The sequence below is a fragment of the Stegostoma tigrinum genome, chromosome 26 (genome assembly GCF_030684315.1).
Source record: "Stegostoma tigrinum isolate sSteTig4 chromosome 26, sSteTig4.hap1, whole genome shotgun sequence".
Lineage (NCBI taxonomy): Eukaryota > Metazoa > Chordata > Chondrichthyes > Orectolobiformes > Stegostomatidae > Stegostoma > Stegostoma tigrinum.
The window spans coordinates 36704373-36729434 of record NC_081379.1 but is presented as its reverse complement, the minus strand read 5'-3'; the positions used below and the strand labels follow the sequence as shown (position 1 = coordinate 36729434).

Below are 25062 nucleotides of genomic sequence, written 5' to 3'. Positions count from 1 at the left end.
TGGACTGGTTTTGGGATGAAGTGGGTGGGGGGGAAGAGCTGGGCTGGTTGTGTGGTGCAGTCGGGGGAGGGGACGAACTAGGCTGGCTTAGGGATGCAGTAGGGGAAGGGGAGATTTTGAAACTGGTGAAGTCTCTCTCCCATTTTCCAGCAATTGGCTGGTAGCCTCATATGCAATGGCACTTCAACTAGATTGACTAATTCTTAATGTTTTGAGGGCTCTCCCTTCTACCATCCTTTCAGGGTAAATTCAAGATACGCAAAACATTCTAGGTGAAAGATTTTTAGCTTCAAATCCCTTGTAAATTTCTTGTTCCTTACCTTTGAACTGTACCCCCCAGTCATGATCACTCTAATAAAAGGAAAAAGTTTCTTGCTCTCTACCCTGTCTATGTCCCTCAAACCTTTGCACACCTCAACTGGATTCCCCTCTCAGCCTTCTCTGCTCTAAGAAAATACCCCAGTCTATCTGGTCTCTCATCATCGCTGAATTGCTTCAGCCCAGGCAACTTGCTGGTGAATCTCTTCTGCACCTAGATCCTTCTCATAGTGTGTAGAACTGCTCCTAAACATATGAAGGACAATACTTTATGAGGTGCTGTTTGATTCTTGTCTTTAATTTATGAGCATGTCTTTGTGAGGTCTTACCTGTCAAAATAGTCCCCAGCTATCATTACCCACATTCCTAAACCCATCTGTTATGAAGAAGAGTTATTGGTCTCAAAACATTAACTCTGCTTTTTCTCGATGGATGCTGCCAGACCCACTGAGTCTCTCCAGAAATTTCTATTTCTTTGTTCCTGAAGTAATTCATTGTCTGTAATTTATTGAGGACTTGGAAAGTGTTACCTAACATAAGCCTTTGACTGGGAAAGCATGAATGTTAGCTCAAGAAGAAGGTGAGCTGGCACATTGTTCTTTCAACATCATGCAGCTATATAACATCCTCAGGTTGAAGAATGTCTTAGATAGGGGGAGTGCAGGCTACGGGAAACATGCAAGCTGTGAGAGCAACAGAAAATGTATTTGATGCAAATTAATATTTTCAGGATGTTAAAAGGAAGTAAACAGCAATAGTGATTTGTGGAAGAGCTAAAAAGCACATGATGACTTATAGATCAGCAGAGGTATTTCAGTGGAAAGTATTATCAGTTACGTGTAATCCTCATCATTCCAATGATTTGGCCATGTATGATCTATCATAAATTGTTACATTGAGATTATCAAATTTTTTCTGATCCAATAAATCAGTCAACACATCTTGCTGAAAGGAACCAGTTGTACAGGAAGTAAAACGGCCACATTCTAAAACTTGAAACAGCTTTAGCTTCTTTTAAAAACTAAAAGATCTCTAGAAGGATACAAACACATACAGACAGACAACACATCAAGTCAAATAGATACCAAAGCATCTTCAAAACTGGTGGGTGTGTTCAGGTAATTTCCGGGTCCCCAGGTTGGTGGAGGCCTAGTCAAATGTAACACTAAAGAAGTAATTCGAGTGGACGTGTGGTGCTGACATTATGCTGTTGCACAGTAATAGACCAGAAATAGCAATATGAGAGAAAGCTGAAAGACCATTTTCTACCTAAGAAACTACAAAGATTTTAAAGCAGGGATGGTTAAGCAGCAAAGCAAGTCTTTTGGCTAACTTGGCCTCAAGTATTATTTTGTCCTGCAGAGGCGTTGCAGAAGTTTCTTTTAAATCACAGCACACTTCACTAGCAGCAACTGCTGTACTGGATAGTTTGAAGGGGTTGGAATGAACGGCATGCAAAACAAATTTTTCTATTTCACATTTCACATAATACTGTGAGTCAGATTTGACCCTACACAGAGTTGGTATTAATTGCTTCCATCTGATGAAATTTATGCTATAAAATTCAGCTTTTAACTACCATCAGCTTTTAATGGCACTGTCACTTTGGTCAATATGCCTCAAAGCTTTCTTTCCCTTACAGTTCCTGCCTAATGTTACTCCCCCTCACACCCTGTGTGCCCCCCACAGTTTTCCCTCCTCTGTTGGATGCAGTGGTTTGCAATTTGGTCCAACTGGCATTTGCTAACTCAGCCCGGTGGTCATTCCTCAGATGCAAGGAAGTATGCCAGTTGATGAAGTAAACACAGAATGGCATGATAACCAGGTCTTGCTATCACTTCATATCCATGTATAAATGTCTTGCCTAACGTAAGTCATATGACAATGGCAATGTGTGGGAACCTTACCTGAATTAACTCCTGCTTTAGTTCGCAGTCAATTCTAACACATACCCTGGCTATAATCAGATAATGGGGCACAAAGTAAAGAACTGAATCTGGGACCTTCATGGCCTGTCTGCCTCAGTTCTACACCAGTTAGTGCACTTTGAACTAACTTTGTTGCACATCAGTGAATGCAATATAATATATCTATAGTTTTCAATCATGTTTGGGCGGTTACAATACAGTAACATTTGTTAAAACTGCTAATTAGTTCCCGACTAGCTCCTTCAATTTAGACTGTGAATGCTCAACTATCTTTCCTCTTTTAACTCTTACTCTGCTCGGGCACACTAACAGATAGTGATTATAATTCATGTAGAAAGCTGGCCAATACAGCATCATTGGGAATAGGTTCTATTAAGTAAGTTTTTAATGAAACACAAATAACAAAATCACAGAAAGTTAGCCAGTTTTTGTAATCATTACAATTCATCAGTATCAAAGGGCAACATCAGTTAGGTACCAAGTTAAAATAGTACTCTGTTGAATCCTATAGAGAGCAAAAGTTTAAGGTGAAAGGGGAAAGATTTAAAAGGGACAATTTTTTTTCACGCAGAGGGTGGTATGTGTATGGAATGAGCTGCCAAAGGAAAGTGGAGCTTGTATGATTCCAACATGTAATACGCATTTGGATGCGTATATGAATAGGAAGGGTTTAGAGGGATATGGGCCAAATGCTGGCAAATGGGGCTAGATTAATATAGAATATCTGGTTGGCATGGACAAGTTAGACCAAAGGCCCTATTTCTATGCTGCACAGCTCTGTGACCCAATCATCCACGTAAATTGTCCCAATATTGAACTTAGAAGAATACTCCTCTATTGTAATAAATTTTTCCGTTTCACTTAAAAGCCTCTCCTGGACACTGACAGTCTGTGATTTTAGTCTCATCTGCTCATTATGAGTTATCAGTGACATGGATCCTAGAATTCTTACTGTTTTTAATCCAGCCATTAACCCAGATAAAACAAATGGCTGATTGGTGGCATTTAACTGGCAAACTTACACAAATATTAATAAGGCATAAATGATTCATTAAAACAAATAAATCCGCTATGGTCAATTAATGCCCGATTACACCCAATTTTGTGTTGTTGATATCTTTAATCAACCAGTTCAGAAATCTAATGACACACCTCATGAGCAGGAGGGTACTGGCCCAGAGATAGGGATATTAACAATGCCATGTTGCTGCAACCACTGCCCCCATACCCTCTCCAAATTATGTGTTGTAGCCTCGTGTATAGTCTTTGCTGGGCATGATCCTTTCATGCTAACAGGAGAACTCATTCAAGCATTGAAGAGGGGAGCATTGGTACTGAGCTCACTAGTCTGTCCGTTTTAAGATGGCTTTAATAGCTACCAAAATGCTGAGATCCCTGTTCAGTCAGTAACTGGCATCATGGTTGATAGCTGATTGAACACACTCACAGTCAGTCACCGGCTCCTCTTCTTCTTGCTCCTGTTTGCTTTGGGTGATTGAGCTGCTTGCAGTCGAGTCATTGTCCTCAGCCTCAGAAACTGACTCTAAAATTGGAGCCGGAGTTGCCACTCCCAGGTCGTCGGAAGTAGTGACCACCGATGAGGCACTGCCGAGGACAGGGGTTGTATCACTGGCATGTGATACAGTTGCAAGAGAGGTCCTTCTGGGTCGTAATGATGTCCTGCGCAGAATCCGAGGAGAAAGCTTTTTGAACTGGAAAACAAATGTTTAAAGACCTGATTGTACCAACACACAGATATATAACTATGTGTTGAGGCCACATAGTGCACTCACTGCCAGTTGACAGATGAGATTTTGATCAAAGTATTGTGCAATGAAATTAAAATTCAATTCTAAAGTGTTAAAAGGGGGAAAGTTCCTTCCATTTTGAACAGAAAAATATATTATGCATTTCCCTGCATTGTTGAGGGAAGCCAGAGAAACATCTTCAGTCTATTCTTGCAAAAAATATGAGGCTGACCATTTTTACTGTGTATAAACATTTTTTTTAAATGCACCATGGAAAGGACGTGTGAAAAGTAAAAACTGTACATAAACAATTTCTTGAGGCTTCTTCATGGTGGTTAAATGCATTGAGTCGTGAATCAAGTAATCTGGGCAACATTTTTCCCAAACATCACTACCAAACAAAGGGGTGTGGCAGGTTTGATGATTCCCTTGTATTTCACTGAGAGGTTTTTATACAGGACTTGAATCTGTTTTGTTCGTATTTGGAAGGCAAACGAGCCACTTAATCGAGTTAACTTTCAAGATCAGTTGATACAAAAGTACTTTACGCAGAACTGTTTTTTTTCAGTGATTTTCTGGTTGAGTGTTTCTGACAAATACTGGTGTAAGGAGCTTGGTACCTAGTGCCAGCATTTACAAGGGGATTGATCTGATAACAGCGCTACTTTCTAGGTGCTACGGAGTAAAGTTAATTGTTTTACCTTGGGCTGTGTTAAGAACTGTTCCCACCTTGTTTCTATGGACTTATCTTTGTTGATTTTCCTGGCTGTATTTTTCATTCCACCTGGATCTCTAGGCCAAGAGAAGAGGGAAAATATCAAGTTTACTCAGGAGTCTGAGGTGCTTCTGAACGAAGCAAGATACAGTTGATTTCGCAACACTTTGTATTTAAAAAACATATACCAAGTCCTCACTTAACATTGTGTTTGCATTCCTAAAAATCACAACTTTAAGTTAAAATGACTTTAAATGAATCGTGTTTTTCCATAGAAATCAATGCTAAAGTTAGAGTTAGGTTCCTTTGAACTTTTATCATCCAGAAAAAAAAACAAAGAAGTTGAAATACTGTACCATACATTCTCAAAGCTGCATTCCTGGCTGAAAAAAGCTCGCAAAATAAAATGCATCACTAATTATAAAAAGAAACAACACATATTTGAAAAAAAAACAGTCACCTTCATTGTATAGTCTGGGCTCAAACAGGAGAGTATATCAGGGCCAATTAAGGTAAGGCGCTGGGTGGGCAAGGTTCTAGTGGACCACTGTGCTCTATTTGGGGCCAGGGCAACTGTGTTTGGGTTGAGGGTTGGGGGGCCTAGCCAGGAGCAGGACTGTAGTCTGTGAGTTCTGTCCCTGCCCCTATGTACAGTACCGTTAGATTGATTTGGCAGCAGCTCAACTCCCAGAACTACTTACTCTTTACCAAAAGATGGAACTCAGGACCGAGTTAAGTTCTGGAGTGGAGCCAGCAATGAATAGAAGCGCAGATCTGAAGCTTCAAATAAGCACAGAGGCAGAAGTTGAGGCCGATTGCACAGAAATTCTGGGAAACAAGACCACAACAAAGCATAACCCAGAAATAATGCTAGGGTTATAAGACTGGGGGATAAATAAGCTAAGCAGGCAGGCCACAGAACAGCAAGTCTGCAAAGCAATGTTAAAGTAAAGTGACAACTTTAAATGGACCTACTGATACTATGTTATTAATAACAAAAACAAGAAACAACATTAAGTGGGTCAATATTAGGTGGGGATAGACTGTGAATATTCAGCTTCTGCAATCATCCTCATAAACAGCACAAAGAAGATGTTTCCTGTAGCCTGGTCCACATTGAGGTGAATGTCTCTCGCTGCATTTTAACCTCAACTGCAAGCTACTATCAAAATCCTGATGCATTATTTTCACTGAGACAGAGAATAGGAGATTTTATCTGAGGGTGTTTATCCGAATGAAGATATGTACTGTGCCTCATTATAATGGCACTCCCAAGTATAAGCAGCATATCTTCTCAAGTTCCAAACGAAGAAGACAATCACCTTCCCTCGGTTCTAATGAGCTGCTGATTCATTAGCTTTGTCCTTTGTGCTTCTAAGCATGCAAAACTTGTCACATTATTTTGCACATCAATTGTCAACTAAATTACCATGGTTTTAAGGTCTGTTCTGTTTCAATTTATTATGTGTTCTAGATTTCAACTTTTTGATGTGAATTTGTAAAAAGGCCAATGCACTTTAATACAAAGATTAGCATAGGCTGGTAAATGAGCCAATGTTCTTTAGGTCAAGACTAACACATTGTACACACAGCACAGCAACAGGTCATTCAACCCAAGTCTTCCATGCTGGTATTTATACTCCATTTCAGCTTTCTCCCATCTTCAATGAACCCCATCAGCAGAACTTTATATATCTTCCTTCCTAAACTACTTATCTAACTTGCCCTTCAATGTATCAATACTTATCATTTTATCTATTTGTTTCAGTAGTGAGTTCCATATTCTATTTAGCATTTGGGTAAAGAAATTCTTCCCCAAGTCCCTTTCTGATTTACTGATGACTACTCTCCCTTAATAGCCTTGAGATCCAAACTACATCTTCCCTACATCAACCCAATCAAACGCTCTCAAAATCATAAAGACCTCTATCAAGTTACCACTCAATCTCCTTTTTTGCTCTTCCTCGGTGCTTCATATCCTTTTTATAAAATGAGTTCTGGATACGTCCACAGAATGGCTCATGGTGCAGACTTTATCGATCAGTGAGAGAGTAAACTGGGTTTAATTCAATGTAACAAATAGAAAGAAAAAACATTTAAATTTAATCCTTTTGCTTTTTGCAAATATTGAAGTACAAAGGGAACTCTTGGCAAAGAAATTCACTCTTGCAACGCACTTTGCTGTTTCAGCCTTTTGATTCCATTTGACTAGATTTCCTTTAGACATAGCATTGATGGTTATTTGCCTTCTTTCACATTTTTAGTGTAGTGTCAGCAGGTTCCATTCGAATAAACTGTGATGAAATTTACTCTCGCCAGTAGTTATTTACAGAAAATCTCTTGTGTTTGGAAAAAAACATCGGGGCAGAATCTAATCAGGGCCTGAGTGATGTGACCTACAGTGAGATCTGTGACAGAATTGGATAAGTAGTCAGCAAGGTCCATCTTAACATTGAGATCTCACTCCGCGTTTTATACTTTTCACAAGCAGTGACATGAGATTCTCACCAGACAGTGCCAATGTACGAACTGACAATAAATAATGCTCGTTAAGTCCTTGACAATGGCCCAACTTGTTTCATTAACTTCCTGCTTCCAACTTACCTAACCTGTCCAACAAACTAGACACTGGATAAATAGAACAAGGAAACCAGAAGAAGGGTCCCGATCTGAAACATCAATTTTCCTGCTCCTCTGATGCTGCCTGGCCTGCTGTGTCCCTCCAGCTCCACACTGTGTTATTTCTAATTCCAGCGTCTGCAGTTCTTGCTATCTCGAAGGAAACCAGAGTTAGTACTCACAGAATTAACCTCTAAATGATTTGCATGTCAAGTAAACAGCAGCCCAGGGCATGATCTATAGGCACCAGCTGCAGGTATACGTCCTCCATAGTCATTGACATCTGACATTCGTCTGACATTCAGACAACCCTCAGGACCTTCCTAACAGTGGGGTAACAGCGAGGCAGATTGAGGCACATGTAGGTGGCTTGGGTGGGGTGAAGCATGTAGGGTGGGCAGGATGGTCACGGAGATATGGGATAATTTTTGGAGATTCTCCGGCAAACTCAGGGTGTAGGCCACTGCCGGATGGCCACTCGCTGTTACCTTCCAGCATGGTGCAAATGGAAAATACACACTGTGGAAGAAAATGGCTACCACCACATTCAAAAAGGGGAAAGCTAAGTGAAATGACGTGTGAGGGACAGGGTTGCAGCAACTACCAGTCATTGGGCATTCACAGGGAAAACCATTTGGCTGGAGACTCACACACTGGTCGCAATGAGGCATTCAGGGTGCCTACTCCCCGGCAGTCCAGCAGCACTGACCCATGGTGTTGTACCTCCCTGGCACAGTCACTGCTGAGGAATTCACTGAGAGTTACCTTCCTGCAGACACAGACAGTAGAACAGTGGGGAACGTTGAAAGGGGATTGCCTAAGATGTTGGAATGACCTAATGCCATGTACATGCATTCCTCCCCCTGCTCCTGCTTGATATATCAGGCACTCAGTGCAAACCCCCACAGCTCCACATTGTCCCAATCTGTCCTGCCACCCACAGGTGACCGTAGCCCCCAGTGGAGGGTTCTTCGCATACATGTTCTTCTTTTTCCATTGAGGATTTGACACTAAGAGTGTTGCATGCAACGATGTCTAATTTCCGTGGTGTTGAGGAGTCCGTATTCTATCTTGGTGTAGATTAGCTGAGGTCGCAGACCTTTTGCACTATTTGAGGGATTAGTCTGTAAGCACAATATTCCACAACAAGAGATCTCCTGGAAGGAGCTACCAGCTGCAGCAACCAAACCACCAGCATTTTTGGTCCCACTTCAGACCCATGTGGCTACCTGGAATGGAAGGGGGTGTGAAGGTCTAAAGAGGAGCCCATTAGCAGCTCCTTGGCATGGCCAAGGTGTTATTTAACAAATCCAGGCAGTAGGTAGTTGAGAGGGTCAATTGATGTTGACTGCAAGAATAGCTGAGCAGGAAACCTCACAACCATTAAAAAGTTCTTCAACGAGCACTCAGAATGCCATGATATTCAAGGCTATGGGCCAAGTGGTGGAATGTGGGACTACAGTAGATTTAGAGTAGTTTTTGTCAGCGCAGACTTAATGGGCCAAAAGGCCTCTTCTGTACTGTATGATTCTATGATACAGTGAGGAGGAAGCAGGGTCCCGACTTGAAACGTCAACTCTCCTACTCTGATGCTGCATGGCCTGCTGTGTTCCTCCAGCTCCACAAGGTGTTGTCTCAGATTCCAGCATCAGCAGTTCTTACTATCTCTGATTCTATGCTACTACTTGTTTAATGTTAAACCTGTGCCTGGGTGTCACTGGTGAGGGAGCACGAGGTGCTTTGCCTTTGTTAGGTATACACAGCAAGGCTACAGCCTTGAACCACCACTCTCCAGCACCGCCCCCGGCAAAAGTGTTAATTCAGTTTAGTTTGATTAGTAAGCGATGATTGGATATTTAATTTATTTGTTTGATTTTACTCAAGGGTATGAGAGATGTCTGGTATGCTGAGTGTATTTTAGGAAAGAGACAGATATATGTTGCATTCAATCAATCAATCTAGTACTGCGTAAAGGATTGGGGTCTGGTTTCCTACTTTACTAACTGGTTTCAAAATTAAAGACATGCATGCTGTTCCTGTACACTATAGAAACGTTGACTGTAGTGCTTCACCTCTTAATGATGAACAAATACTGTGTGCCTAATAGCTACTTATTAGCTACCACTAAGTTGGGAATGATTGCAAGTTTTGTGACTCCCAAAAACATGTATGGATTGGAGATGGAGGATTTTGCATTACATAAGAACAGGAGGTCAGACAGAAAGTGGTGAAAGAAACATGTGAAATGGATTTACTGGGAATGAAGCCTGATTTATTCCCCGTATAATAGCCACAAATGTACAATTTGCAGCCAGGATACGAATAGCAAGCAGGAACAGGAATTCAAATAGTTTCTTTCCCCCACCCTACCTGTGAAACATATGAGGCTTGCAACACGCTATCTGGTATCCAATTACTGTGAACTTACCAGCAAGTCTACTGTAGCTGTGCAAGTGACTCACTGTTGCGTTGCATGATCAGGGGACTACAGCAGAAAGCTTCAGTCACGCTGGCGTTCTCTAAATCTATAAGGAACAAACAGGGCACTGCACGACATAATATTGTAGCTATGGCAAGTGTTACCTGGCAGTCCAGCAGGTTGTAACAGTGCCCATTGTGCTCAGTGGTTCTACAGTCACAGCCTCAAGTAGCCAGGTCAAGGCACAGAGTTGTCGAAAGAGTGGCTCCCTGTAGGAAAGCAAGCATGGATCTTAGGGGCAGCGGGGTCTTCGGACATTACAGATGAGAAACATTAAGTCTTCATATGAGATTACTCTCCCTCCCTAAAGTTCCAACTCTTGCCTGAGATATTGCTCCAAGGGCATCAGATGTTCACTAGTTGAGTCCAGTGTTGGGCTCTTGTACTGTGAGAGGAACTAAGGCTGAACTGATTCAATTCTCACCTTATGTGCCTTCCCATGAACACTGCAGCAACAATCACAATGTAAATGATCAGACGTGGGAATGTCATTTTCTTCCTTCTTCCTAGTTCACAGATACTGAGGATAATCAACTGTAGTGTTATTTCTGCCATGTGGCTCAGAATAGCCTCCTGACAGAGGACCTGTCCCTTCACCATCGGTAGGGATTCATTCTACTTTTTGTTGTGGTAATTCCCAACTTATGCACCAACTGGGAAACGGTAGACTTTCATTTCAGCAATGAAACATTAAAATTTGCTTCTATGGTGTTATCGTTTGGATCTCTGCCAGAGCTGTGTTTAAAATCTTGACTTGAACATGTTTGCAGTAGTTCAATCCCTCTGTCTTTGTCTCCTGCACAGAATTTCTCTCCCTTTCAAGGCAAAAGTCCAAGTAAAATCAAAAACACTCCATGTGGAGAATTATTATTGCACGCACTTTATGATTTGGTAATCTTGGCCTGAGCTCAGTGAGGCAGGAGTAGATACCAGAGAATTTGGGCATGCACATTCAGGTGTTGAATTGCATGTGCTTGATGACCCCATGCAATTTCACATCTATGCCCAAATTCCCTGTTTACATTTTTTCCCATGAAAAATGCAAAGATCCAAATTACTCATGACAACCATCTACTACTTCGTAAATTTGTAACAATAATTTCAGATTGCACCACTCTAAATACAAGGGTCCAGACCTGAAATGTCAGCTTTCCTGCTCCTCTGATGCTGCCTGTCCTGCTGAGTTCATCCAGCTCTACACCTTGTTGTCAATAGAGAAGTGGTCTTGGTTAAAACGTTGGGAAATAAGTGATGGCACAAGCAGTAATGTTACTGGACAGAAGTGGCCACTCATGAGCTATCAGTTCACTGCTAGGTTATGCTGCCAGTTGCCTACGATTCAGGCATTTTCAACCTGACCAGACAAAATCATTTTAATCTCTAAAAGAAATGATGGAAGAATTTCAAGCAAATGACAGATTAATGAATATGTAGTACAATTATGAAAATCATCCTGTGAAATGATTAGAGCTGATTGCTGAAAGGAAGACAGAAACCTCTGTGTAATTACAGCTCTGATGGAAGGATTTACATGTCAGATTACTTAAGATAGAGAAGAACAACCAGTGAAATCAGAAAATTTAATACAAAATATTCTTTCAAACTTGTGGCCAGAACAAACATATCCTTAGAAGATATATTTTTAAAATTTACGTGTTGTCAGGAATCAGGTATGAAAACGTGGCGATATTTGGAAAGATTCTTGAACATGACCTGCATTGAAAACCCATCATGTCAGTGCTCAAAGACACAGAATGACCAAGTGTCACTTGTGAGGAATCCTAAGCTCAATTATAATGAACATAATAGCAGTCCTGGCACACATCAAATATCGAGGAACCTTTTTTCTCCCCACGAATCTCATCAGAAGACAATATTTTAAAATAGTTGCATCATTTTTAATCAGCATACATTGCTACAAAGCACTTTGCACTCGTATGGAAATTTTATGGAGATTCTTTCCCACCCTTTGGAAATACGAATGAAATTTAGATGATTTTTATTGTGCATTTTTAGTACATTTTTCTCAGAAGTAAACAAATTGCTAAAACACTTGTCACACTTCCAAAGTATTTAATGGACTGTAAAGCATTTGGGATATCCATCTCAAGAAAGATGCCTCTCTGATGAAGGGTCTAGGCCCGAAACGTCAGTTTTTGTGCTCCTAAGATGCTGCTTGGCCCGCTGTGTTCATCCAGCTTCACACTTTGTTATCAATAGAAATTAAGTTTCTTGTTTCTTTCCATTATGTTGGGAGGCACAGTTAATCACAAAAAAAGTAAGTTCCAAAATACTGTAGACATGATAAGTGAGTGTAAAACTGTAGAAGATAGGGTTCAAAGTTATGATGGATCCAAAAGAGAGAAATCAAGAATATATTCCTAATGGTGAGTGACTGGGTGCTGTGGTGGAGCAACATTTCAGTGTCAGTTATACAAAGTATAGATGTACAGATACCAAAGTCATTAAAAAGTCTCATGGAATGTATCTTAAGAGGTGTTAGAATACAATTACAAGATTGGTTCCCATCTAATGGAATTCATTGGATGACACATTAAATATAACTTTCTTAACTGATGAATTAAAAATAGTTGTCCAAGCACATCCATTTAGAATTATACTCACATGTCCTTCTCTGTCAATCTGGTTGACATAAGGCTACAATGTACTGGTGTGTAAGGTCGTGCATCTGGAATCTTTCTTTTACTGGAAGTCCTTCGAGAGTGGACTTTTATTGCATTTGACGGTGGTGAGAAGATTGGATCTGTTACAAAAATCCTAAGCAAAATACCATGGCATGAGAATATAGTCACAATCAAATATCAGCACAGTTGAGGCTTTTCATTAATTTGGAAATATAACACTACTGGAAGTTGAACAGAGACATCTTTCTGACATGAATGATGATATACATTACAGGTGCAGGATTTCTGGGAATTTCTTTCAGAGCAGAGGGAACATCAAGCTGCACATAAGCATGTACAAGGATGTTGCATGTATGACTTGGAAAACCATAAAAGGACTGCTCTTGGTGGTAGAAAGGCAGGATCTAATTTCACACAATGTTAGGACTTCCTGCCACACGCGTATGTCTTACATCTATAAGGCTTCAAGTTGTGTAGCATATTGGATAAAAAGCTAAAATCAAAATTTTAATACACATAATAAAATAACTTCATTGGCTAGAAGGTTCTTGTGGACATCTTGAGGTCTCAAGAAGTATTACACACATGAAACACCATCTTTTCTTCTATCTACCCAAAGCCAGGAAAGAGTCAATTCCTGGATAGGGATTGTTGAGACACTGTTGATGTTTTAGAGAGGTTAACCATAACACATAGGAATAGAAGCAGGCCAATTGGCACTTCAAGTCTGCTCTGTTGTTCAATGAGATTATAGTTGATCTAGTAATTCTCAACTTCACTTACATCCCTTTTCCCCATAACTCTTGATTCCATTATTGATTAAAAATCTATCCAAGTCAGGCTTGTATATACTTAACAAAGCAGCCTTGGCAGTATTTGTGGTGAAGAATTGCATAGATTCACCCCTCATCTCTGTCCTAACCTGGCGATCCTTTCTCTTAAATTATGCTCTTTGGTCCTAGACTCTCCGACAAGGGAGTACAACCCCTCAGTATTTAACCCGGAAAGCCACCAGAGATTCTTGTATGTTTTAGGGAAGGTCTCTTCCCGTTCTTCTAAATTCCAAATAGTCCACCTCAACCTACTCAACTCTTCTCACACAGCAAGCCCTCCGTATTTAGGATTAGCCTAGTGAACCTTCTTTGGGCTGCTGCAGGATCAGTACATCTTTCCTTAGACTAAAGGATCAAAACTGTTCATATTATTCCAGCTGCAGTATGACTGATTTTTTTTAAGCATTTTAAATAGAATCACTATAGTGTGAAAGCAAGCCAGTTGGCCTATACTGATCCTTCAAGGAACACCCCATCCAGACCTACCTCCTGCCCTGCCCCTGTAATCCTGCATGTCCCACAACCAATCCACCCAGCCTGCACATCTTTGGACTGTGGGAGCATCCAAGGAAACATCCTGCATGTCCCACAACCAATCCACCCAGCCTGCACATCTTTGGACTGTGGGAGCATCCAAGGAAACACACACAGACACAGGGAGAATGTGTAAACTCCACACAGGCAGTCGCCCAAGGATGGAATCGAACCCAGGTCACTGGCGCTTTGAGGCAGCAGTGCTAATCACTGAGCCACTGTGCCGCCTAGATTAATTCTGCAAAGAACGCAACCCACAACATAGTGAGCTCTAGAGGGTGGCAATCTAGACACATGACCCATACAGAAAACTGCAAGCACTGAGGTCCTTAATGTAAAGTTAATCTTCTTTGGAATTAAACATAACCTTGTCTTTTTTTCACGATGATTTTAAAAAGAATCTGTTTGAAGTAATTTCCCTCCTGCCAAATTTGGATTATAATTCCTGACCGAGAACCAAAATGGTAAATGTTTACTTTCCAGAACAATGAAATGCTAGGAGGGTGCAGCACGTATACATGCAGTATGTTGAATCAGCATGGTAGAGCTCTAATAATATCAAAGTGCCACTTACCCCTTCTCTTCGTGTTGTTCTTCCTCAGATTCTTCCTCATCTGAGGAGTACTTGGGAGGTTGCCATTCTTGGCTGTATTTCTCCATTAGTTTTTTTTGCTCCATTTGCAATACATTTTGTTTCTCCTCTTCCTCTCTCTTCAACCGCTTGAAGAAGCCTTGTCCTCGTTTAGCTGTGTTCACCAAATGCCTGTCAAACAAGTGAAGACAATGCAACTATAAAATCGGAGCATCGTCATTGTGCCCGGTAGGAGGCCTGTTATTCCACACTTTGCTTCCTTCAGCTATTAAAGTTGTGTGGTTTGCACTGTTTTTAGTATTATCCATTCATGTTTGGAGAGTGACCGGCCACAGTTTTAAGATGCATTTTCTTTAAGGGTCATTCTCATTATTTCTCATGTAAACTGTGGGGATAGGATATGGATCACTCCTTTTCATGGGCATTTTTAATGGCATTCTCTCACTGGTTTTATGGATTATGCAGTACAAATGTCTCCCTCAACACAAATCTGCTTTCCCCTGAAGGGACACAGGAAAAGCAATATTTTTGAAACTTTGCAGTGTCAAGGTTCTATAGGCAAGTCAGGTTATTGGAAAGACACAAGACTTGTACACAGCACAGGAAGACCCTAACTCTATAGTGGGAGTATTTTTGAATGAAACCACTGATAATATCAGCAAATATTGGGTAGGAGGAAATGCATGAAGCCAATAAGAACAAGTCTTCCTGAAGATTCTTGCACTGTTTTAATTTGGATAGTTGTTGACAATCAAAATTAGATTAAATGATACATTTGCACATCAAGTTTCCACACAAGTCAAGGCTGAAAACTGAACTTGAAATTCACCGGTTAACCTTTCTGCAACTCTTCTGTGTGAATATAATTATACCTTTGCTGCAACAAGGTGGTTTGCTAATTAGACACAGCCATCGTATAAATCTATTTTCCATTCCAATGACAACAACTTGTACTTGCATAATGTCTTTAGCTGAGTGGAAATACTCTAAGGTTCCCATCAGGAATGTTATCCGACAGAATTTCACATATAGCCATATAAAGAGATAATAAGATTGAGATGACTAAAAGTTTGGTAATGAGGTAGCTTTCAAGACTTGATTCCAAAGGAGAGGTGGACGGAAGGTATTTCAGAGCTTTGGGGCTGGAAAGCTGATCACAGTCCAGCTACAGGTATCGGGAAGGTAAATCAGACCAAATTTCCGTGAGATAAGAGATTGCAAACAATTCACAGGTGATCGAATTTACAGTGATAATAAGGGTATATTGGCATTGGAGTGAGTACATAGATTCCAAGAATTGAGATCAGAGAGATTAAATAAACAAGACTTGTATTTCGTCAAGTTGAGAAAGTTAAGGGATGATTTGTGAAGTTTTAAAGATATAAAGTGGAACGGCTAGGGCAGATTTCAAGCAACTATTTGTGCCAGATGATGAGTCTGGGACCCAGAAGCATAACCAAAAGAAATTAGAACCAAATCTTTCAGGCATGAAATTAGACGTTGCAAATATATGCTGATAGGAGGATCCCCACACTTTAGCTAGCTCACCCAACATTTTTTTGAAGAATTTAATAAATGATTAAGTCTAATTTTCTGTCAAATTTTCAACTAACTAAAAATGCTATCCTACCGGATAGTGCTTCAGTTGCAAATTCAAACAGCTTAGTATCATGCATATTCTGAGTTACCTTTTTTCCATCCTAACACAATATAGAGTCAAGCATAAGGTTCCACTTTTTCTTGAAACAAATATTGTTCAATTTTTTTTTATTGCAAAGATATGCTTTATTCATAGAAAGAAAGCTTTGTGCACATCCACAGTTAATGTAGCCATTCCGATCTATAATGTCATTAATTAGAGAATAAAACAAACACTGATGTTCATCTTTCTCTTTATTTAAACTTAACCGCTTGGCATTTTGCTGAGCCATCAGCAGAACCTGGTTACAGAGTGGACCCCCTGTTTTGCTTTGGCAGAAGGACCTTACACAGTGGTCTTTCCCCATTGTGTCTTGGCAGCGGCTGCCCCAAGCTTTAGTGCGTCCCTCAGCACGTAGTCCTGGACCTTGGAATGTGCCAGTATGCAATGCTCAGTCGGGGTCAACTCTTTCAACTGGAAGACCAGCAAGTTTTGGGCAGACCAAAGAACGTCTTTCACTGTGGTGATGGTCCTCCAGGTGCAGCTGATGTTTGTCTTGGTGTGCGTCCTGGGAAACAGACCGTACAGCACAGAGTCCGGCATCACGGAGCTGTTTCGGAGGAACCTTATTTCTGCATTTCTCTCCAGACTTCCTTTCCATAGGCACATTCCAGAGGGAGGTGTGTGCCAGTCTCGTCCCTCTGCTGTCACTTCCAGGGCAGTGTGCAGTGGCACAAAGAGGCGTGCAAAAAGGATCCCACAGGCAGGGCCCTTCTCACCACCAGCCAAGCAATATCCCGGTGCTTGTTGGAGAGCTCTGGAAATGAGGCATTCAGTCTGCATAGGGAATCACTCAACAAGACTTACTCTTTCCTTTTCCCTAAGGGTCTCGAGGACGGTATGTGATGACCACAATCTAACTGACTTGGGGTCAAAGGTGTTTTTCTTCACAAATTTCTCCACAAAGGACAGGTGACACAGGATGGTCCAACTACTTGGAGCGTTCCGCAGCAAGAAGGCCTAACCTGACTGGGGACAGGGAGAACCTCAGTAAGTACTGACACTTGCTATGTGTGCACAGGGGGTTTTCGCACAGCTTGATGCAGCTACACACAAAGGTAACCATCAGGGGAGGGTAGCATTGGGTATGTTTTTCCCTCCTTTGTCTAGATCTTTATACAAACTTGGTCCACCTTTGACCTCCAAATGAAGTGAAAGATGGCCCGGGTGCCTGCAGCGGTGCAGGTTTGAGGAAAAGGCCAGACCTGCACCACGTACAATGGCACTGAGAGTACCTCATACCGGATGACCAGGTTTATACCCACAATGGAGAAGGATCGGTGCTCTCAACTGCCCAGTTTCTGCCTCGCTTTGGCAACAGGCTCCTTTCAAGTTTTGGTGCATGCCCCAGTCCCTCTGAACCATTTTCCAGTCTCTGTAATAGCAGTACCTTGCCACATCATCTCACTGAATTTAGAAACAGGGAGGAACAGCGAAACTGGTTGTTAAATTTCAGTTTGCCTCATTTTCTGTAAATTGGTGTGGGAGGCATTTCTGGCTTTATCTAGTCATATTGCATCCTTTTATGGTACGCTATTTTACACACCAGTACAAGGCAGCTACTGCAGGATAAACAGGACACCGATGTACAGGGATCAACTGCATTCTTTTTGTTGATTTCCTGATCTTGCGAATCTGGAAGAGGTAAGTGAAGCACTTCCATCTCCCTCTGAGAGCAGCCCACCTTTCTCCTAGCAGGAATCCGTCATGTGATGCTGCTTGCTGGGATGGGTTGCAACAATGACAGAGAGTGACTCCCAAAGCTCCCTTTAGATCTTTTACCGGGTGAGCCTGTTGCTTTTACTGGCTGCTGTCACACACAATACTCAAAATCCGTTTATTTCTCGAATTATCACAAAAATTCCCAACTGTCTAAATGAAACCATTTTCATATTAAGAGGCTGCTAAAGAAGAAAAGAAATTTGCAACTTCAGAAATTCTGAAAGCACCTCACAGCATTTCAGGAATAAAAAGACTTCTAAAGTGTTGGCTTTATTGTAGCATGGAAAAGCACAGCAGCCAGTCTGCACAGAGCAAGGTCCCATAGTCAATAGAGAGATAAATAACCAGATGTCCGTTTTTGGCTACAATAGCTGAAGCAAAATGTCAATCAGGGTTGCTCTGCTGTTCTATGACTAACACCATTGCATCTTTTATGTCCACCAGGCAGGGCATATAGAGTCATGATTGCACCTACGGTGCCACAGTCATAGCATCCCTGCAGTGTGGAAGCACACTTTTCGGCCCATCGAGTCACATCGATCCTCTGAAGAGCTTCCCACCCAGACTCACTGCCCCTCCCCTATCCCTGTAACCCAGCATTTCCCACGGCCAATCCACCTAAGCCTGCGCTTCTTTGGATTGTGGAGGAAACCGGAGCACCCAGAGGAAACCTGCGCAGACACAGGGAGAACATGTAAACTCCAGGCCGAGGCTGGAATCAAACCCAAGCCCCTGGCGCTGTGAGGCAGCAGCGCTCACCACCGTGTCACCCCTAGGAGTTAGTCTCCTTTTTTCTGCTCCTGTGAGCTTTAAACTGAGAAACGTTAAAGTGGACAAATGAAAAATGAAAACAAAATGAAAAATGAAAAAGAGCTATCCGTCATAAAGTGTTACATGACACCACATTCTGTTTCGCAGTACGAATGCAACTATTTTAAAAGGATGAAACTCTCCCCTGTAAGTCATGCATTTTCATTGACGATTTCAGCGAGAATGAAAAGCAAACCATCTATCCACAGATTATCTGAAAGGAGTGACTCCCCCAATAAGAAAACAGAAAATTTTGTCCTTGTGGAAACAACAAAATTTTCACCTATTGCCTTGACTGTCAAAAACGCCCAAGAAACTTCACCGAAGTGTAAGTGAAAATAACTTGGTGTCGAGGCAAAGAAATGGCATGTGCGTGCATTCTGCTTCAGCAAATGGTGGTGCTACTCACAAACGCAGCCTCATGGCATGTCCCATGAGTTTGTTGGGAGAAAATTAACAGCAGCTTTAAGTAGGTGTCTTTTGGTTCGCGAAAGTATCTTCTTTTTAAAAAGATAAGCTTTCAACATGTGAAAAGCCAGCTGACAAAATTAAACATCTTCACAATAGCTGGAATCACAGACATGAGGGAGAGTATCACATTTGTTTACTATTTCCCTCTACAGGCACCAGGGTTGGCAGATTATGAATTACATGCCTGGTTATCAGGGCTTCTTTCCATAGAATCATAGAATCCCTACTGTATGGAAACAGGGCCATCAGCCCAACAAGTCCACACTGACCCTGAGAACAACACACCTATCCTCCTATAACACACCTAATCTACACATCCCTGAACACTACTGGCAATTTAGCATGGCCAATTCACCGAGACTGCACATCTTTGGACTGTGGGAGGAAACTGGAGCACCTGGAGGAAACCCACGCAGTCGCATGGAGAATGTGCAAACTCCACACAGATAGTTGCTAAAGGGCGGAACTGACCCGGGTCTCTGGTGCTGTGAGGCAGCAGTGCTAACCACCGAGCCACCGTGCCACCCCTAAAGCCTGACATATTTCTGCAGCTTTCGTATAGTTCAGCACAGCCAAGTACACTGGACATTTAAAGCCGCTGATGAGTTATGAATTTTCAAAGCTGTAAAACCTACTGTGGGATAAGCCACACTAATCAAACATCCTGTTTACATATTTCTAGAATGTGATGATGATCCAACTCTTATCAAATTTATCAGTCACCATAACAACTGCAAATGTCAAGCTGTTGATGCTACAACTCATTACCTCATGATATTCTCAATGATAAATTTATCGTTGTAAATGAGGTTCAGCCAGCAGCCTGGAAAAGCAGTTATTTGCAGACAGCCTGAGCTGCCTTCTATTTGCACCTCATCAGCATGTCAAGTGCTCTGAACAGCATTATTAAGGAAATTAACATGCTATTCACAGCAGAGTCAAAACCTTAATTAACGCTTACTGTTTACAAAGGAAAAGAAAATCGGGCTGATTATATTCCTTGATTAAAGTTATTTCAGGAGCATCACATACATTACAGAGGAGCTGCTTTCCTGTGGAAAGAATAAATCACTAGAACTGGACCAAGCAGTGTATGGTGATGCCAAAATGGGTATACTTTTGTAGGTTTAACAGCAGGTCAGGCAGCATCAGAGGAGCAGGAAAGTTGACGTTTCAGGTCAGCACCCCATTTCTGAAAGAGGGTCCCGACCTAAAACGTCAACTTTCCTGCTCCTCTGAAGCTGCCTGGTCTGCTGTGTTCATCCAGCTCCACACTGTTGTCTCTGACTCCAGCACCTGCAGGTCTTACTATCTCTGAATGATGTGCGTACTCTGTTGATCAGACATCACCCGCTGAGAGGAAAATACTGAACATTTCAGGTCAGTGATCTTTCATCAGAACCAGAAGAAGTTAGATATTGTACAGTTTTTAGGCCACAGTCAACAGAAAATGGCAGAGACATGGAAGTATAGGAATAAAAAACGAAGTGAAATCTCTTTTTTCTCATCCTATATGATCTTTTCCTCTGCTCTTCCCCTTACTCTTGTGCTCCTTTCTCTTTCACTCTAGATTTCTTTTCATGCTGTCAAATCTGCTTCGACAGCCTGGAACACTGCGCTAGATTTTCTTTCCAGGGTAAAAGTTGGCAACTATTCCGACTTGGGGGACAGTGGAAAACAGCCACAAGTTCGAACTTTGAAATGTGCGACCCCATAACTTGCATGAACTAAGGCTCTCCATTCGAGTAAGCATGGTTGATGGGCATGCTAGATAGGTTTGTAAAGCAGAAGGACAAATCAGATACTCCTGACCTCTTGTAGATTGCCATTCCACTTCTGTTTTTAAGCACCATGATAGATGGGTACAATTCTGACATCCCAATCAGGTCTTCTCCCAAACACCTGCCGATCTGACCAAAGAACACACTCATCAACTCAACAGGCTGATCAAGACTTTTGGTCCAGCCATTCCAAGTATCTTTTGCACACTCATTCCACGTACTTCTCACGTAGGGAACTTCTGCTGCCTTCCAAAGATACACAAAGCTAACACACCTGGACATTCCTTTGTATCAGGCAATGGGACCCTGTGTGAGAACTGTACTTTAATTTTAGTAGTTCTCTCGTTGTGATAAACTGTCAGAGGAAGACAAACCATGCTCCTTCCCTCACAGTAATCAGCTGCTGCACTTTGACATTTAATGGCAGAACCAGGTCCAGAATCATTGATAGCCACATTGATACCTGCTGTCAAAAGCTAAGAACATGAGGCAAGTATGAGATTAGAATACCAGGAGAGTAAGGTGCAAACTGTGTAGTAGGTAGGGTGCCAGGTGATAGAATATCTGACAAGTATGATCCCAATGTACAAGGTGGCCAGTAACTGATGGAGTGTTTAGGCTGGGTTTCAGTGGGTAGGAGTTAGTGTTGGGTTTCAGAGGTAGGGGTGGGGTGAGTGGAATTGGGTCATGCATTGGTCTTCTACCTGCCTTGCCCCCACCCCCACTTTAATTAAATCTACAATTGGGCAAGTTGCATATTGTGAAAACATCAAAATCCTCAGCCACAGGACTACTTTCGAATTCCATTGCATACCTGCTAATCTCATGGACTAAGAAGGTTTTCAAGAAAGGGACTAAAGCAGTGATTTCAAATGGCGACAGGCATCATCTGACCCATACTAGTTGACTAACTTTCATGAAACCAATATGGATTAGACAAAAGACAATCTCAGGTGAAATTAACATTTTATCCAAAGCCAATGAAACCGATCATCCCCACCCTTGGAGCTATGGAAAGGTCCTTCTCTCTGATCTTATTTGCAACATCGTGTGAGTCTACGTATATTGGATATGAAGCATTGCATGCAGATTGAATATACAAACAAAAAGCAATCTCAAGTAACTCTCTCTGTGCCAGAAGGAGGAGAGACGGATTTTAGCTGCAAAACTGAAATGGGTTGAAGAATGCTTTGTGTTCTCCTACTCTCTCAAGAATAGCCAGTCATAACACCAAATGGAAAGATAGCTGAAATATTCTCTACTCATACAGTAGAATCATAGAATCCCTACGGTGTGGAAACAGGCCATTTGGCCCAACAAGTCCATACTGCCCCTCTGAAGAGCATCCCACCCAGACCCATTCCCTGTAACCTGGCATTTCCCACGTCTGAACCACCTAATTTACACACCCCTGCACACAATGTGCAATTTAGCATGGCCAATCCATTTAACCTGCACATCTTTGGACATTGGGAGGAAACCAGAACACCCAGAGGAAACCCACGCAGACACGGGGAGAATGTGCAAACTCCACACAGATAGTCATCCAAGGGTGGAATCAAACCTGGGTCCCTGGCGCTGTGAGGTAGCAGCGCTAACAACTGAGCCACCGTGCCACCCTACTCTGATGGTAGTGGAAATCAAATAACCAACTGTGATCTCAAATAAAAAGATCACATCACAACAATAACCAAAACAACTCCATAGTGTACTAGACAGTAGCACCTCTTAAGAATGTGACAATGTATGTTTTGTGTTTTGTGTGTGGGTGTGTGTGCGTGTATAAGGGTGCGTATGTGCATGTGTGCGTGCCCATATGTGTGTATGTCTGTATCTGTGGGTGCCCTTCATGCAGTGAAGGGCATATGCTTGATTTCAAGTATTTCTTACTTTTCTAAGGGCAGTATGGTGGCTCAGTGATTAGCACTGCAGCCTCACAGCACCAGGGACCTGGGTTCAATTCCAGCCTCGGGCAACTGTCTGTGTGGAGTTTGCACATTCTCCCTGCGTCTATGTGGGTTTCCTCCAGGTGCTCCGGTTTCCTCCCACAGTCCAAAGATGTGCAGGCTAGGTGGATTGGCCATGCTAAATTGCCCATAGTGGTCAGGGGTGTGAGGGTTATAGGGGGATGGATCTGGGTGGGATGCTTCAAGGGGCAGTGTGGACTTGTTCGGCCAAAGGGCCTGTTTCCACACTGTACGGAATCTAACCTAAAAAAAAAGATAATAAAATTATGCTTTCACACACAGAAACCCCATGATTGACACCTTAGTGCAACAGTAAAAATTAGTTAAATACATTTTAATTATAACAAAAGTAGCGTGCTAAGCAATTTATTGAATGTGATACCTGACATTTCTTCACATATTATCCACAAGCCCCTCTAAAAAGAAAAGTTTTTTCCCCCTCTTTTATTCATTAACAGGATGAGGGTGTCACAGGTCAGGCAGCATTTATTTCCCAGAGGACAATTCACAGTCAAGCACATTGCTGTGGGGCTAGGGTCACGTGTAGGCCAGACCATTTAAGGCTGGCAGCTTCCTTCCCTAAAAGACATTAGTGAACCAGATGGGTTTTTCCTGCCAATTGATTCATGGTCATCCTTAGATACTTAACTCCAGATATTTTATTGAATTCAAATTCAATCATATGCCGTGGCGGGACTTGAACACGGGTCCCTGGAACATTAGTGATAATCAGAACTGCAGATGCTGGAGAATCCGAGATAACAAGGTGTAGAGCTGGATGAACACAGCAGGTCAAGCAGCATCTTAGGAGCAGGAAAGCTGACGTTTCGGGCCTAGACCCTTCATCAGATGTCTAGGGTCTAGGGCCTAGGAGGGTCTAGGCCCGAAACATCAGCTTTCCTGCTCCTAAGATGCTGCTTGGCCTGCTGTGTTTATCCAGCTCTACACCTTGCTATCCCTGGAACATGATCTGGGTGTCTGGATTAACAGTTCAGTAATAATACCACTTGGCCATTGCCTCCCCCGTTGTAAACCTACCTAATTTTGGGGTAAGCACAGCAACAGAAATACAGCTGTCTCAGATTTAGGTTTAGTTTAAAAGAAAGATCCTTCATCCTGAAAGGAGAATCACTTCAATTCTATTTCCTGCACTTAGTTTGAGAAGCAAAAGCTGTCTGTTCAAATTGAAGTAACCTATTAATTTAGATCTGTGCCCCAATATCAATGCTCATATTCCAAAACTATTTTAGCATAAAGAAACTAACCATTCAAATTGATGCTGTTGTGCATTCAAATATAACTTATTAATTCAGACAGCAGATGAAATGATGACAGAGCATTTTTTCCTTATCTTTTGAACCATATGATTAAAGTATATAATGAGTTCCTTGTGTGGAAATTCAGTCTACTGAAGTAATGGCATTAAAAACACAGTAATACTAAAAGAAGCCTCATTATTGCAAAGAATATGTCACAATTGAAAACCTTTGGTGTAAAACTCATATGAAATATTGGCAGGCTAGATGAAAATAGCACGTGGATAATGTGTGAAGAGATGTCAGGTATCACATTCAATAAACTGTGAATGGTAGATGGTCATTAGCCTCTTAATGATTACCAGATGTACTTAACAGAAATTTACCTTGCGGCCTGCAAAGTTAATTCAGATTACAGAGCTGAAGTCTTAAGAACATAGTAATAAATGGTACGTTGCATGGTATAATGTTGCTAACATAATCCTTCCTTTTACTCTGAGCAATACTATAGGGAGTTCCAGTTATATAGTTCTTAAAAAAATCAATTCTAGAAATTGAAATAAATAGTGGAAATTCACACAGATCAATTTATATTTGACCAAGGAGTATCATTATAGGTCATATCTCAAACATCAACCTTGTTTTGGCTTTCAGCAAGTGGTCAGTCACTACATATTCACATTCTATGCAGATGATGCCCAAAGGAAAGCCACTTGTTAGATATTTTATCACATTCCTGTTTTCCTAACTGTCTAGCCCTTTGTTCTCGTGGACCAGGATGTCCATTCATGCTCATGGCAAACCCCTCTCCAATTATTCAAACTTATCACAGAATTTGGATAAACGTATCCAATCCCAGTCTTCCATGATAGCATCAAATTAATGATTGTCAGCATTTTCTCCTGAGAACTTAGTGTAACAGACACTGATTTAACCACACAGACA

The 25062-nt window shown here is 41.6% G+C and overlaps 1 protein-coding gene across 4 annotated transcripts in view; it reads right to left on the bottom strand.

The window, feature by feature from the left end:
* LOC125463920 (coiled-coil domain-containing protein 60-like) overlaps positions 1–25062 on the bottom strand; it is an 85973-nt gene that overhangs the window by 21159 nt on the left and 39752 nt on the right. For 3 of the 4 annotated variants that reach the window (XM_048555687.2, XM_048555690.2, XM_048555688.1), the window contains exons 5-9: positions 14394–14582; positions 12433–12585; positions 9912–10016; positions 4696–4786; positions 3694–3958 (exon numbers count right to left, since the gene is read on the bottom strand). In XM_048555687.2, the coding sequence (XP_048411644.1) occupies positions 3694–3958; positions 4696–4786; positions 9912–10016; positions 12433–12585; positions 14394–14582 (803 nt within the window). The remainder of the gene's footprint in view (positions 1–3693; positions 3959–4695; positions 4787–9911; positions 10017–12432; positions 12586–14393; positions 14583–25062) is intronic. The other variant, XM_048555691.2, reaches the window with a different exon arrangement.